This window comes from Triplophysa rosa, linkage group LG1, assembly GCF_024868665.1.
Source record: "Triplophysa rosa linkage group LG1, Trosa_1v2, whole genome shotgun sequence".
Classification (NCBI taxonomy): domain Eukaryota; kingdom Metazoa; phylum Chordata; class Actinopteri; order Cypriniformes; family Nemacheilidae; genus Triplophysa; species Triplophysa rosa.
The window spans coordinates 31395015-31410325 of NC_079890.1; the positions used below are offsets into that span (position 1 = coordinate 31395015).

The 15311-nt window shown below is 38.8% G+C and overlaps 2 protein-coding genes across 4 annotated transcripts in view; one reads left to right on the top strand and one right to left on the bottom strand.

The window, feature by feature from the left end:
• The window catches only part of LOC130549411 (pyruvate carboxylase, mitochondrial-like), a 127677-nt gene that overhangs the window by 48488 nt on the left and 63878 nt on the right, over positions 1–15311 (top strand). The gene's annotated exons all lie outside the window — the stretch shown is intronic.
• Positions 6091–15311, bottom strand: part of LOC130557613 (leucine-rich repeat and fibronectin type-III domain-containing protein 4) — a 32303-nt gene continuing 23082 nt past the window's right edge. For all 3 annotated transcript variants that reach the window (XM_057339554.1, XM_057339549.1, XM_057339539.1), the window contains one exon: positions 6091–8237. In XM_057339554.1, the coding sequence (XP_057195537.1) occupies positions 7004–8237 (1234 nt within the window). In that variant the 3' untranslated portion in view covers positions 6091–7003. The remainder of the gene's footprint in view (positions 8238–15311) is intronic.

The following is a 15311-nucleotide window of genomic DNA, read 5'->3' on the forward strand; positions in this document are numbered from 1 at the left end:
TCATGAGCAATGCCAAGGCCATGGGTTCGATCCCAGGGATTGCACATGATACAAATGTATAGTATTGTAAGTCGCTTTGGATAAAAGCGTCTGCCAATTGCATAAATGTACATTTTGAATTTGAGAAAAACGTGAACATGATTTGAATGTTATTTTAGTTTTTAAAAGGAAATGATGACCCCAATTTCTTTTAACTGCACTAAGAGATAATATAGAAAATAGACAGATTACAGTTAATTTTGCTTTGTCACGAGATTTTTACTAACTTTGTAACTTTCGTTTACAATGTCTTCCCAAGGTCATGGGAGTGGTCCTAGAAAAATGCGAGTAGTTCTGAGTACCGTACATATGCAAAAGGCTTCCCCCCAGCATCTAGATTGTGCTGTGTACTCAAGAACATGTAGTTATGAGGTCATCATGGAGAAGCTTTAGTGTTAATTGGGGAAAAAAAGTGATGCTCAATCTCTCTTTAATCATTGTGCTTCCATTTTTCTATGGCTGATTAAAGTGCTCGCCTTTGATGTCTGCCTTGTTAATTGTTAAGGCAACAGCATTTGGTTAAACCGGAAAATGTTTCTCCTTGCTAATTTTTGTCCTTTGTTTTGGTTCTTTTCCCCAAACATTTACATGAAATTTATTCCCAATTATTTGTCCGTCCACTCGTCCCAAAACGCTCTCCCCCATCTCATCTAACTCTCAGTGATAAGTGTTCCTAATTGTATCCGGCCACCGCTGTCATCTAAATGATGTCTTTTCATTGGCCACATGTCCTTGTTTTATTCGTTTTCATTTATTTATTTTCATGTAGCTGCTAAGTGCCTCTCTGTCAAACCCTATGTTATTTGCTTTTAACCAACTACGCCGAGCTGCCCAAAATGTTGAAAGCCAGCATAAACAAACCATTATCTGAGGATATGTGCAATGTGTGGACCTGATAGTTAAACGGAGGCTTTTGATTAAAGCGCCCTGTCCAGGGTTCTTCACTAATATGGCCAAAGCATGAAGGGATGAGGGCTGCTGGCGTTGGAGATTGCAGCGAGAAGAAAAAATCAATATAAACCAGGAGGGATATTTCCTTCCAAAGTCCTTAATCTAGGCATGAATAAATAAGGATAGGTGTTAAGATTTAACACATTGCTGACGGTTTTCTAAAGTTGGCTTGTGAGGGAATTGTAAAACAGCACCCCGGAGTCTTCTGCGTTATTTTATCATGCAGCTGTACGAAATCTTTCTCGGCCCTCAGGAGAACCTTAAGAGAACATTAGAAACGACATTAAACATAAGCGTACTAGAAGCACTAACATCTTTTCTAAAGCAACCTCCAGTTAGCGCTTGGCATTGGCAGCGTGAATTTTCTCTGCTGTGTGGATTTCCTATGTTAGTGTGGCTGGTATCTCCAGTGTGGGCTTTACGCTGCAGGGGAGATGAGAAGAGCAGGCCGTGCACATCTGAAAGAGATCAAGAGAGAACGGAGCTGGATGTGAGGGAACGGAGTTGAAACCAGGTAGCACGGCTCGTTGGAGGAAGTGGTCAGCGGTTTATAGAATTAGAAAGATAAAGCAGAAAAAGATTGAATGTTCTTTTTTCTTAGAAGTACGGCAGGATAAAATGCATTACAGTAAGTGCGAACATGATTCAGGTGGTTCTGTGCAAATGCCAAACCTTTCGTATAAGTGTAAATAACCAGCAAAACAACTTCTTCGTTATTAATTTAATAGCTTTGTGGTTTTACATGTTTTCATTATAGGTTGTGTAAAGCAAAAAAAAATGCTGGGTTATTTTCAAACCTGTGTTGGGTCAAAAAGGGACAAACCCAACCGTTGGGTTGTAAATTAACCTATGTTGGGTTTTAACCTATTGTTGGGGGAAATTTAAAAATTTTCTTGGTTAATTTAACCCAACAGTTGGGTTAGTCCCTGTGTGACCCAACACAGGGTTGAAATTAACCCAGCATCTTTTTTTGTGATATAAGTAATTTGGTTGTAAATATTTGTCAACTAAATGTTAAATATTGAAAATGAAAAAATGACCACTAAAAAGTATTCAGGGATAGGGAATAACTAATGGGCTACCAGAAACTTTCCTGTTGAGCATAATACATAACACATTCTGCACAAATGTGACCCTGGATCACATAACCAGTCTTAAGTAGCAGGGGCATTTATTCAGCTTTCAGATTTTGTAAAAATCTCAATTTCGAAAAATTGACCCATAAGACTGGTTTTTGTTGTCCAGGGTCACAAATGGAGAACTAAAGACACACTGGGGTTATGGTGGGTTATTTTCAACCCAGTGTTGGTCAAAAGGAACCGACCGTTTGGTTGTAAATAGATCTTTGTAGGGTTGTTTCATCCCAAATGCTGGCTTATTTCCAAATATAAACCATTTTCTAGGTTCATTGAACCCAACTGCTGGTTTGTCCTTTTTTGACCTAGCGCTGGGTTGAAAATAACCCAGCATTATTTAGAGTGTGTCTTTAGTTTTCCATTTCTGCAGAATGTTTTATGTATGCTCAACAGGAAGGATTTTGTTGGTAGCCCATTAGTTATTCACTTTCCCTGCCTACTTTTTTAGTGGTCAGTCTTTTGATTTTCAACATTTAGTTGAAATGTTGATTAAATTTACAACCAAAAGTATAGTGTATGTACAGCAAATTTCTTAACTTTGTCATTGTAGCCCTTATTGGCTGGGAAAGACAAATTGGCATTTCTTGTTACTATTCCAACAGTTTTTCCTTGTTAATTCATTGTCCAATGTGGCCTGGCAGACCTCCAGAAAACACTGCCAATGTACTTAGAGTTAGCAAGTACACCACATGTAAGTGATAATGGCCAATATCACAGTACATTATGCACACCAGTAAGTTAACAGCATTTTGTCTTGAAGTTGGTTTTCATGTGCCTTCCAATAACTTAGATAATATGGTTATTTCAGTACTATAGCAATCTAATAATGGCACTGACGCAAGCTGTACTGTGTTGAAAGTAATAGACTTTAAGATAATGTGATGAGAAGTTAAAATAATTTTCTTTCACTTTACTGGTGGCCGTTTATGGCATTTCTGGCATTATTGGCAGTAATTGATAGTTACACTTTTTAAGAGGAATATCAGCTCAATGTTAAATAAAATTGAAGGCAGAGATAGCACAGAGATGGACATAAAGTAAAGAGAAGGGTTGCAGTTTCCAGAATGAGAATTTTTTATAGCTTGTGCACCCCTAATTTCAAATAGTTTAGAAAATGTCACTCTGGTTTTGTTATTTATTTATTTGGGAGGATTCCAGAAATTACAACTGCAGCATTATTTACTCAACCTTATTCAGTTATTGTGGAAAACTTGATTTTCTGTCTTTTATGAAGCAAAGAGCCTTGCCTTGCCTTACAAGAGTGATATTTCTCGCCCAAGCCTATCATATAAAATGACTTTTATGGTTCTTTTTTATCAAATTATCGTGACTGTGTGTACTGTGTATGTTTTACTTTTTTAATATACCTATAGACGGTTTCATCAGACATACGTGCCTGGTCCGAAGTTTGCATCCGGTCTGTATTTGGTTGTAATATAACAATTTATTTTATATTTAATTTATATTCATAATAATTTCTATTAATATTTTATTGTATATTAATTGTATCAAACTAAATTAAAGCTAAAATTAAGTTTGGGCCATATAACGTGTTGTTGCCGCTGAATCGTCTATATTTTATATAATGGGACTCACACTAAAGTGTGCCATTTATGCAGAGCAGTGTTAAAAATGTCTTCACATTAGAGAAGGGTGCCTTCAATATGCATGACGGGGTTGGTTGCACTGTATAAAGTGATAACATGAAGTTGTCACCTTATGAATCTTTGTTTATTTAATCTAACTCTTAAAATAGTCGTTTTGACTTGAATGCAACCACTTTTAGATATAATCACTTAAATCTTGTTTACATTATCTGAGAGAACATTTTTACTGCATTCGGTTCTAAGCAAAGTTGTAGTTGGGTGCTTAAAAATTATTGCAACTTCTAAGACTCATCTAAGTTTTCATTTGAAAACTAAGTTTTCGTTTTTAAAACGCTCTTCGTCCACACTAGCGTTTTCCCAAAAGCTCAATCCACACTGAAACATCTGAAAACGCTTACATGAGTAAAACCTAAGACACGTCAGCACGTGTCATTTCTGTCAGGCGTTTATTTACTTCCTGCCTTATTATGTCGCGGCAATGTGGAGCAAAGATTTTTTGTAATAGACGGACAATGAGGTAACTTAGATGTTGCTGCGGGTAACACAAGACTATAAAGCTGCGAAAGTGAAACTTAACTGCCAAACAATAACTGCGAGTAATTAAAAATTCCGTCACCTAAAATGCAATCTAAATGCATAAACAGACATTAATGCTATCAAACAGGAGAGCAGCCGAAACAACTGTGTCACATGATGAAAAACGCGTCATTGTTTTTAAACCCCTCAGTTTTCCTCATCCACACTACAACGTGAAAAACATTTTCAACGTTTTCAAATGTAGGCTACAGTATACAATTACAAGTGCATTTTCGAAATGCTCAGTTTTCATTAACCAAAACACCATCTCGGTGTAGGCGAAAGGCCAAAACGGAGAAAAAGATGCGTTTTCGCATTAGTGTGGATAGGGTCTAAGTTCTGCTTGACTCTTACATGTGAAAATATTGTCATTCAAACACGATATTATCTGAAAATTGCAAGGGTTTGACAGTTTTCTGAACATAAACCTTGTCTTTTGGCAGTGCAATATCGCCATGACAGTGCTTCTCTTATGAGATCGCCCTGAATGATAAATGAAATCTTGGACGTCCTGAGGTGATAAAGTGCTGAAATATTTGAAGGAAACCTGTTTGTGTTTATATGTGTGTGCGCGTCAACTGTTTTTAATTACTCAAATGTGTCCTGAATTTCACTGCAGGCATGTAAAAGAAAGCTGGATATATTTTACACCTGTGGGCTGGCTGAGAAACGGCATCCTTTTTACTGTGCACTCATCTTTTCTCTGCCTGTCTCCTTCAGACAGACACACACATCGCAAGCACGCATTTAAGGTCACAGTAAGCACAATCTTAATCTTCTCAAATGATGTCGCCCACACAGATCTGATTATATAACATTTCACGTCGGCCATTTATTCTCCAAGTTCTCTGTGTTGTTGTTTTTGTGTCAACATGTGTCAAATATCTCTGTTCAGACTAGTGAGCTGTCTTTCTGTCTACATTCTAGGAATTACACCTGTGTCAGATGCTTAAACATGTTAACTAAATAGACAGCTCGCTTACCCAATGTCCTTGCTCAACTCATTTTTTTTGTGTCCTAATTTGTCATTAATGTTAAAGCTTTGTCTTCGTTGTTCCCTAGCCCTGGGTTTATTGAACCAAATATAACAGCCTATTGTGTGTGTTCCCAGAACCTTCTGTAAGTCTGTCAGTTGCTATGGATAAATACAGAAGGCAGTGAAGTACACAGTGTCTGTGCAATCACACACACAGAGAGAGAGACAGGGCAACTCATCTTATCTCTCTCATTTCACCTAAGCTCTTCTTAAATGGGCTTTATTGGCAATGTGATAAATTCTGGCGAAGTACTTGCATGACAAAAATACAGCTAACGCACACATCACCCTCTCTCCTGTCCACCGTCTCTATCCATTGTGCTCGCTCATTTCTTGCACTTCCTCGGTCTGTCCTGCATCAGCAGTCTTGCAGAGAGTTCTGTCTCCCTCCATCTCTCATTATCTCACCCTCGCACGCTGCCCTTCCCCGGTAACTATCTCAAACTGCAGATAGACACGAAGACAATGAGGGAGGGAGGGAGAGAGAGAGAGAGAGAGAGAGAGAGAGAGAGAGAGAGAGACGCTAATTTAACAATCAAGTGTCCTGCCCTCTTGTTCTGTTCTAAGGCAACAAAAGCTTATCTAACACTTTTAAAGTGACTCTTTTCATTTGACCTAAAAGTGCTTTTGTGTGCTTCGTTTTTTTTCTTTCAAAAAATCATTTAGAAGGTCAAAGTAACAGTTTTGATTTGAAAATAAGATCACAGACACATTTTATAACATTAATTATTAATAATACTTCATTTGCTTATTTTAATTTGACCTTCCATAGTAAGAAATACCGTAACACTTGATAACACTGACATTTTTTAACAGAATTTATTCATAGATTTTGTGAACTTGAAATTATATATTTTTTATATTTCTTTTATTTTCTTCTTATACAGTAGTCCAGAGTTCCTACGCCAGCCATGGTCTTTTAGCTTCCAATAACACATTACTGGATGATGGTGGTCACATACAGCAGATCCAGTGACGTCATAAAATGTATTTTGATGAATTCTTTGTGCATTAATCCACTCACTCACCTACAAACAAACAAACACATACAACCTCATACACAAAATATTAACGTTATACCACAGTCAGTGAACACTTACTGTATGTTCTATTTGAGTTTCAAAGCATTTTTTCCATTGTACCGTTTGTACATTTTCACATTCCTTTTTTGTAGTTTGCATTCTCTGTAATCCGCATTTGCTGCAGACTTTATCGATCGATCTGGTTCCAATCGGTTGTGCATGATTCTGCATGTCCACTTGCTGGCTCTGTCCCAATTTTTCACAGGAACACGAATCGATGGATGCTCCAATGCCACCACGTTTTTCCAAAGCCCATGTGATAGTTAGCAAGTGCTTGCCTTTAGTTAGAAAGTTTTTGTTCTCTGCAATTTAAAAATATTGTTCCAAGATTCATTAACAACCTTATTGTTTTGTTTTGCGTTTACTTGATGCTTGACTTTTATCTTGCCTGTCTTGCTGCCTTGTTTTTTCTCCTTTAATAGCACCAATCAACATTCTGTGGGATCTTCAGCCCTCTCAAAAGCTTGACCTACAGAATTTTCATCTCAACTTCAAACCTTTTCTCTTTTTGATCCCTATCTTGACTTCCTCTCCTTTCATTCATCAACATATCTGTTTCATCTATCTTCTGACTCACTACACCACACTCTCCTCCAGTTCTTCTCTTTTGTCATCTTTCTCTTTTTCTGTGTCCTTCATTTGCTGGTCCTTTGAATTCGCAGCCTCAGCTATTGGAGGGTTGGAATTGGAGTTGGTGGTGTTGTAGGCACGGATGTACCCGCGCGCGTGCCGAACTTGGAAGTCGTCGCTTGCGCTGCTGGTTGTCGAGGTGCTTGTTGCCGAGGTACAGTGGACCAGCATGCCGTGTAACGACTGGCTCCGTTTGGTCCAGATTACGCTAAGTCTCTTTGCGTAACTGTAGCAAGCCGTCGTGGCGATTTCACCCATATCGAATGATGAACTTCTCTTGTAGCGCAACGCGCTGTGAGGGGGGCTCTGGTGGGACAAAGCGGGGCTCTGATAGGCCAGCGAAGAATTCCATTGGCTGTCCGTGCCTCCTCGACGGACCACGATGCCGCCACCTGTGCTGAACCGTCTATCACTGAGTTTTGTGCTGTATGTGGGGGGCGGGGCCAAACTTAAGCTAGCACATTTGCCTGTGTCCTTACTGGTAGCACATAGTTTAAGTTGTTTCGCTCCTAACTGGCGCGACGGACATGGCAGAGTTGAGGGCGAATGGTTACTAGGGGTGTAATACAAAGACATTCGCTCTTTATCTGGTGTGTACGGTGGGAGTGGTCTCAGCGAGGCCATCTCCACCTCTAGTCCCACCCTGAACTGATCCACATTCACTTTGGGCTTTGGGAGGGTTTTCGGTTTCACTTTGGACATTGGTTTAGGCGGTGACCCCAACCCCCCCTCCGCAACGTTTTGTTTTTGAACCAGCCCGTTGGGCAGCACCACCATCATAACGTTCCCATTGCCATTGCTCTGAGAGAACACATCAGATCCCTTTCCAGACAGAGGCGGGGAGTCCAATCCTGAGCATCCCACCTCTTCTCCCATCTCACGATGATTGTCATGGTTACTGCACACCCGGTGACGCACCATCAGCGCCACGGTAAACACCAACAGCATTACCACAACAACTCCGCCAACCAAAATGGTAAGAGTACCGCCCAGGAAGTGCGCTTGCAGTGAACGGCAGTCAGGGTAATTGTCCTTGGTGCTAAACTGGGTGCATCCGAGGACCTTCGTGGCAGCCATGGAAGTGATCGTGTCATCAAAAATGGCTAGCACGCACAAATTGTAGTCTGTGCCCGAGACCAGGTTTTTCAGTAGGAAGCTGTCACTAGTGGGGGGCAGGATCCTGAGAGAGAGGAAGGAGAAGAGAAAAGAAAGGTTAATAACCTCAAGCAATTACCGTCTTCTCATTCCATCACAATGAAACAGCATCTTAGCCGATTCTTAGTTCACTGTTGTCACACAAAAGCATAACTAATGTAATGGAAATGTACAGGGCCATTTTGGCACACTGCTTGCAAAATTAGGCCCTCCCAAACAATACGTCTGATATCGACATATAATTACAGGCTCTGATCAAGACCTTGACACATAGAATAATGCCTTAAACATGGTATTAAAGCCCTCTTATACTCCCACACGCTGTTCGTTCTCCCTCTTGCATTTTCTTTCTCTCTCTCTTACTTCCTACCCATTCATTGGCTGGCACCCACCATCCACTAATCCTAATAGGTTTAATTGTGTTTCTGTGAAGGAAACACATTGCACATACAGTATAGTAATATTATAAAATTATAAGATTGTTTATTTAAGGGAGGGTGGTCTATTTTGGGGGCTCTGTTTGTGAGTTTGTAGTGTTGATGCATGTGTGCTTAATGTTGGTAACCAAACAATGGCGGTACACATTCACTTCTATTGTATAGACACAAAACTAATGCAAGTGAATGGGTACCTCCTTTGTTCGGTGACCAACATTCTTCAAAATATCTTCTTTTGTGTTCTGCATAAGAAAGAAAGTCCTACAGGTTTGAAATGTCAAGAAGATGAGTAAATGATGACAGAATGATCATTTTTGGGTGAACTATCCCTTTAAAGCCTGTTTGGGATTTCTGCTTTACCAGCAGCACCAAACAGAATTATGTAAAAATAATGATGGACGTCATTTCCTAGCTTTTACACAACCTCCATTGTTTGCACCAAACAGTTAGTCCCTCCCCAAACCAAACATTGACATGTTGGCACGAGTCACCGTGTTTACCCTGTTTTGACGTCATCCTGCGAATAGATTACTGCATATTAGGCTTGGATAGGAGAAAATATTTCCATGTAAAGACGCTGCACACATCCACTTCAAATATTTGTCCTGTTAAGACTGGAGAAGCTACCATTTGTTTTCAGATATACTTGTGCAGGCATAATTTGTTTATTGAATCAATAAAGTTATAAAAAGACTCTCCCACTCGTTCTAACACACACACACACACACACACTGTCTGCCTGAGCTGCTCTGTCATTGGGGTCAGAATCTATTAAGCTCGGCTGTGCTGTAAATTATGAGTTGAAGCTCAAGGTCACTCTGTCTGCCCTCTTATAGCTTTGTATTTCCAGACTCTGTGTTGGTATGTATGCACGTATGTTGTTTCAGACCACAGGAAGAGATCTTCTTTTTGAATGAACAGGTAACGACATCTCAGTAGCTGTATACATGCTAGTACGACATGTTTGTAAGTGACCAACCATGAGCCTGGGAGTGATGCTCAAATGGGCATCGCTGCCGACAACATGATGTTGAACTAAATATAGCATATTTGTGGGTGGATTCCTGTTTTATCCAGCTAAGTAGGTGCTCTAAGTGTGAATGACAGAGCCATAATGATTCTCTCTACGGCTGCATTAATTTAGCAAATACACAACGCTTCAGAGGTTTAAGATCACTTGAGTGAAATTTTTCTCTTGACCTGAAAAAATATTTTTAAGGCATATGCTTAAATGTCTAAAATTAGTTTGTAGACAAAAATTGTATTGGTCAAACGTGTTAGTCTCTTTCATTACAAAACAGAAATGTTATTTTATCATAATGTTTTAGAAATGGATGGCTTTGCTAGACCAGTGAAGAAAATGCAGTCCATATGAGCTCAGCATAGATAGAAACTGTTTAAAAAGCATTCCAGAATGAAATCTTAAGAACCTGAACAAATTCTAGGTAAAGGAGGACTGTACTGAAAGTGATAACAAGTTTTGATTTATTTTGGGTTTTGTTTATATAACATAATTCCCATATAGATATAGTGGCCCTAAACATTTAAATGACGTATAATGTTTTTGTGAAATAGTAAAATTATCCCCAAATGTAATACATTTTAACCGAAATCAATACTGATCAATTAGATGTCCAGTGGAGAAAGGATGAAGACAGACAAGCTTTACTCAGCACTAAAGTGACAGGTGTTGGTCAGCGGGTGACAAATCTGCACTAACTGCATTGAATGTGTGATCAAGATATTGGCAGGGCAGACAGATGTTGGCTTGTGTACTGCACTGAGCAGGTAGATGTGACCTTCAGCAGTCTTAGGCCGTGGGCTTGTGAGTAAATATGCTATTTTTCATTTATTTATTTTAATGAAAAAATACATTTTGTAAGGATTTTATCCAATATAGCCTACAGTACAGTCTTGTTATTATATTTTAACAAAAAAGCTAGAGTCCACTATCAAAAATGATCATAGATATAATTTAAGCTCTCATGCTAAATTTCTTGATTGGTTTGTTTATATAGTATTCAATTCCTATGTATTTACATTTAATAGATACATATTTGTATATATTTAGCTGCGGAAAAAATAAAGAGACCATTTCAAAATTGTTTTCAGTTTTTCTGAATTTACTATTTACTGTATAGGTATGTGTTTAGCTAAAATAATCATTTCTGTTTTGTTCTGTGAACTACTAACAATATTTCTCCCAAATTTCAGATAAAAATATTATTTCTGTTTGCATTTATTTGCATAAAATGAAAACTGGAGAAACAGGTCAAAATAACAGAAAAGATGCTCTGTATTTTTTTAGAACTCAAACACCGCAAATAAAACAAGTTCATATTCACTTTCAAGCAATACAGCAGTAATATTTGTACATGTATTTAGGAAAAGTTCGAAATAACCTCGATTTTTATCACGGTTTTCATGTTGGATGACTTTGTCCCTCCTGAGGTTTAACGTGTATGGCCTCAAAAGACATTCACAGAAACAAATGTCCTTTATAGAGGACAAATATGTATTGCTACACAGTAAAATCGCCAGTGTTAAAAAGTTCAAATTAACACTCACAGTGTATATATAATCCACACTCTCAAAGTGTGGATTATATAAACACTGTGAGAGTTAATTTGACCCTTTTTAACACTGGCGATTTTGCTGTGAAGGTCCCAGGAGGCTAGAGAGCAGTAAGATTCAATTGAGAGCAGGCAAGATACATTTGCACATGTTTTCTAAATAGCAATCGTCTTGATTGCCCACAGGACCCTTCAGATGGGTCCTCCTTACCCTACGGGGCATTTGTGGAGTCATGGTTCGCCCATGAGTCCTGGAACTAAAGGCACCTTTAATTTGGACAAATTGAACCCAAAAGTGCATGCAGTGTGTGTTATATTGTGATGGAGCAGCCTCTGAGCAATAACATTTCATCTGGATTGTCAACCCTCGTTGAATTCTATTTTTCTGGAGAGGGAGTTTGACCTTTTCTTCAAGTGCCTTTAATTTGTGTTTCTGTGTGTGAACGTATTTCACTGTCAAACATCAAAACGCATGCGCATACACACACGCTCATGCTGCTATACAAACTGACAGGGAAATCTTTTGTGAAGCTGGTGACACAGAAACAGGCAATTATTAGAACACTCTAATAATAGAGGGATGGGAGGATGGAGCCTGAACCAAAAAGGAGGAGACAGAAAAGACTTTTGTCTCCACTAACTTCATCTTCATAAACAGATTGCTTTTATTCTCTAAACTTCATTAACTTCCGCCCATACACCAGTCTCTGTCTTTTTCCTTTCAATATGACTTTATATCTATGTGGCACTTGAAGGGCAAAATGTTGTCAGATCAGTGTACTTCATTGTAGTATTGCTCTTTAAAGCTTCTTGTTTTGTAACAAAATGAACCATACAAGCCTTTACAAGTAGGCTAGAGACAAGATTATGAATGTTAAACTAAATGTGTTGCGACAGACTTCAACTGTGTTAGTTCAGCTAACTCCATCTCCAAGCGCTTTGTGTATGGCGGTGGTTTCATTTCAGTCATGCATTTCACCATTTCAATTATTGTCTGTTTGTTGCAACGTCCAGCTTATTTGAGGGCTTGCCGAATCATATAGCAGGCTTCCAGATGAGGACCAAAACACATCGTTTTGAATGAATGGAAAAAAACCTTCAGTACAGCTTGTTATAAATCTTATTGTGGTTAATAAAAAGGCAAGAGTACATTTCTACTTTTTAGATGCTAACATAGCTTTTATCTTTTTCTGGATTTTAACGCGAGCTTTTGTTATATAAGAGGGAATCGTATTCACGCGAACATCATGTAAGTGTCAGAACTGAAAACGCCCTTGTTACTGAGATTACATCTGTTATTGACACCAGGCCCAGCGAACGCCAGGTTCTGGAATGCACCTATCTTGATAGGTTGAACACCGCCTCCACAGAAAGAATATCAACGACTACTTCTCTAGCCCCGCCCACTGGTTTGCGCATGACAATTCTGAAGTAACACAAGTGGCGCGGAACCAGATAGAGCGAGCAAGCAATAAACAAACATGCCGTTAAAGATAGCTAAATGTTGTGCAGTGCCTAGTTGTGGAAGAATACAGTCGCTGCATAACCTTCCTTCGGATTCCCACATTAGGAATGCGGGGTTAAAGTTTATTTTTAAAGACGTTCCAGCTCATGTGGGAAAAACATGGAGCATTTGTTCGTTTCATTTCTCCGAGGATTCCTTCGTGAACAAGGCACAGGTCGACGCTGGATTTGTGGAGAGACTAAAATGAAAAAGCAGTGCTGTGCCGTCAATATTGGATCCGATAGGAATGGCGCAGCAATCTTATGTGAGTAAAACATTTTTGTACTATGCGTCACTATTGCTTTGTTAGGGATCACTTGAAATGCCCTGAGCACGATTCGCACGAGATTTGTATTACCTGGGGACCTCTAGTCATTTATATTAATTGCAGAGGTTGTCTGTGATCTTAAGCCCGTGCGAATCGGTATCTCTGTGATATGGCAGGCTCATATATCATTTTTCAAGGTTTTATCCACCGTTTGCGAATAATGGAGGCTGTTTTGAAGTGTTTTGGTATTATTTCAGGTGCTGGGTAATATCCATAAATTACCGGGAGTCTCCCGTTTGTTTATTTATCATGGAAACTCTCGTAACATTTGAGACCCGCGGTGATCTTTAGTCCGGTTCGCGATCAAATGCTGACAGGTACGGTCATATATCATTAAACGCGATACAGCTATAGGCTATACAAACTATACGCAAAGCCTTGCCATCACATCCGGGAAATAAGTCAGTAAATTTGAGTAAAATCATCCCGTGCGAATGCGTCACATGAATTAGTGATGTGGGGAGGTCATCTATAAATCACACGAGGTCCCCAGATAATGCTAATCTCGTGCGAATGGTGCTAATGCGTAACCTAACGTTACGTCTCCAACCAAATTCCCAGAAGGCTCCAACTAAGTTTACTACGCAAACTGCTATCCAATCATAGCAGTGGGCTTTTACTTCCAAGCCTTCATGGCAGAACGCCAATTCAAACCGATCGTTTGTAGAGCTGGCCTCAAAACCCGAGAAAATAGTAAAATGTTAAAATGTAATTAAATGTAAAAACCACACGAACGTCGTAAGTAGACCTCATGCAACAGTATAAAACAATAAACAAGCCCAGTTCATCACACCTTTAAAGATGTTTGCTTACATTTGTGTTATTCCAAAGGGTGAATGAGTTTTATCCAAAGTGACGTTTATTAAATTGTTTATTTAAATTTTACATAAAATAAAATTATTTTATACACAAGAATTTTTATTACTATATTTTTGAAGTATTAATTAATTATTTAATATTATAAAATTGTGTTACTTTTTTTTAACCTTACTCAGACAAACTAGGAGAACTGTTTTTTTTTTTGTTTGTTTTTTGAAAAACTGTTTTTCTTGTTTTTAACAAAGCTAAACACCCTGGCACCAAACCTAAGACAAGATAAAAGCTTTCCCCCCACCAGTAATCTCTCTCATTCTCGATTTCTCACTCTCACCTCTTCTTCCTCATGTCATGGTGGCCTTCGGCACGATTGGTTGTGACATACTTATTGGCACTATAGTTTAAGTTCATTTAAAGACTTCATTATTCTTTCCCTTGGGTCCTGTGTCAAATTCTCTATCTCTACCTATGTCCCACCCTTTTCTTTATTTCTCATTCGCTCTCTCTCTCTTTCTCTTTGTCTCTCTACCAGCCTGCCTGTCAGTTTCAATGTCTGTGGTGTCAGTTTCCCACCCTGCAGTTCTCCCACCTCGCATACACACATGCACTCCCTCTCGTTCCCTTAATGAAGGACAGACAGGAAGAGGGTGTATGTCACTTGCCATAGATAATGTCTCAGAGAGGTTGCGAGATGTATTGAACATGTTACAAAAATGTCTGACAGCAGCTAGACTGAAGTCACCGCTGGAGTCGCAGACACTGATAACATGAGAAAGGAGTGGGGCCGCCTTAGCCTCGGGTTAAGCATGAAGCTCATTATTATTATCACTATTCAACCTGACAACAATCTGAACATTGCATATTCATTATTGCAATGCTGTTAAATGTCACATTAAATGGCTTGTATAAGTGGATTTCTTAACAATTAGCGCGTAATGCGATGGAAACTTATTCGAGCCATAGTTAAAATGTCATTTTTTAAATTATATGGGCTGAAAATCTTGAAGTTGTATGTAGTTAATGCAAGCAAACTGGTTAACCCACAAAATGGGCTACACTTAGTGATGTGACTCATCTTTAGTGATTTGACAAAGCACTAGACAGCATTGACACTGACTTTTTCCAAGTGTCAGTAGTGTGTCAGTATCTTTTATCTTGACACTCGTCTCCTCTTCTGCTAATTGCCACTTGCAAGATATGTGTAACTTCCTGCACTTAATGAAGTGAAAGCGAAGTGAAGTGAATAATCTCGCACACACACACATATGTATACCTTAGCGTGTGTGCGTGTCTATAAAAAACCTTAATTGATAATTGTACGTTACTTGATTGTTTTTAACATTTATAATATTTAGTAGACATTTTCAGTTCTTACTATTTAGTTATCTGATGTGAGGTTTATTTGGTGTTGACAAATATCCTGTATATGTGTCCTATGTTG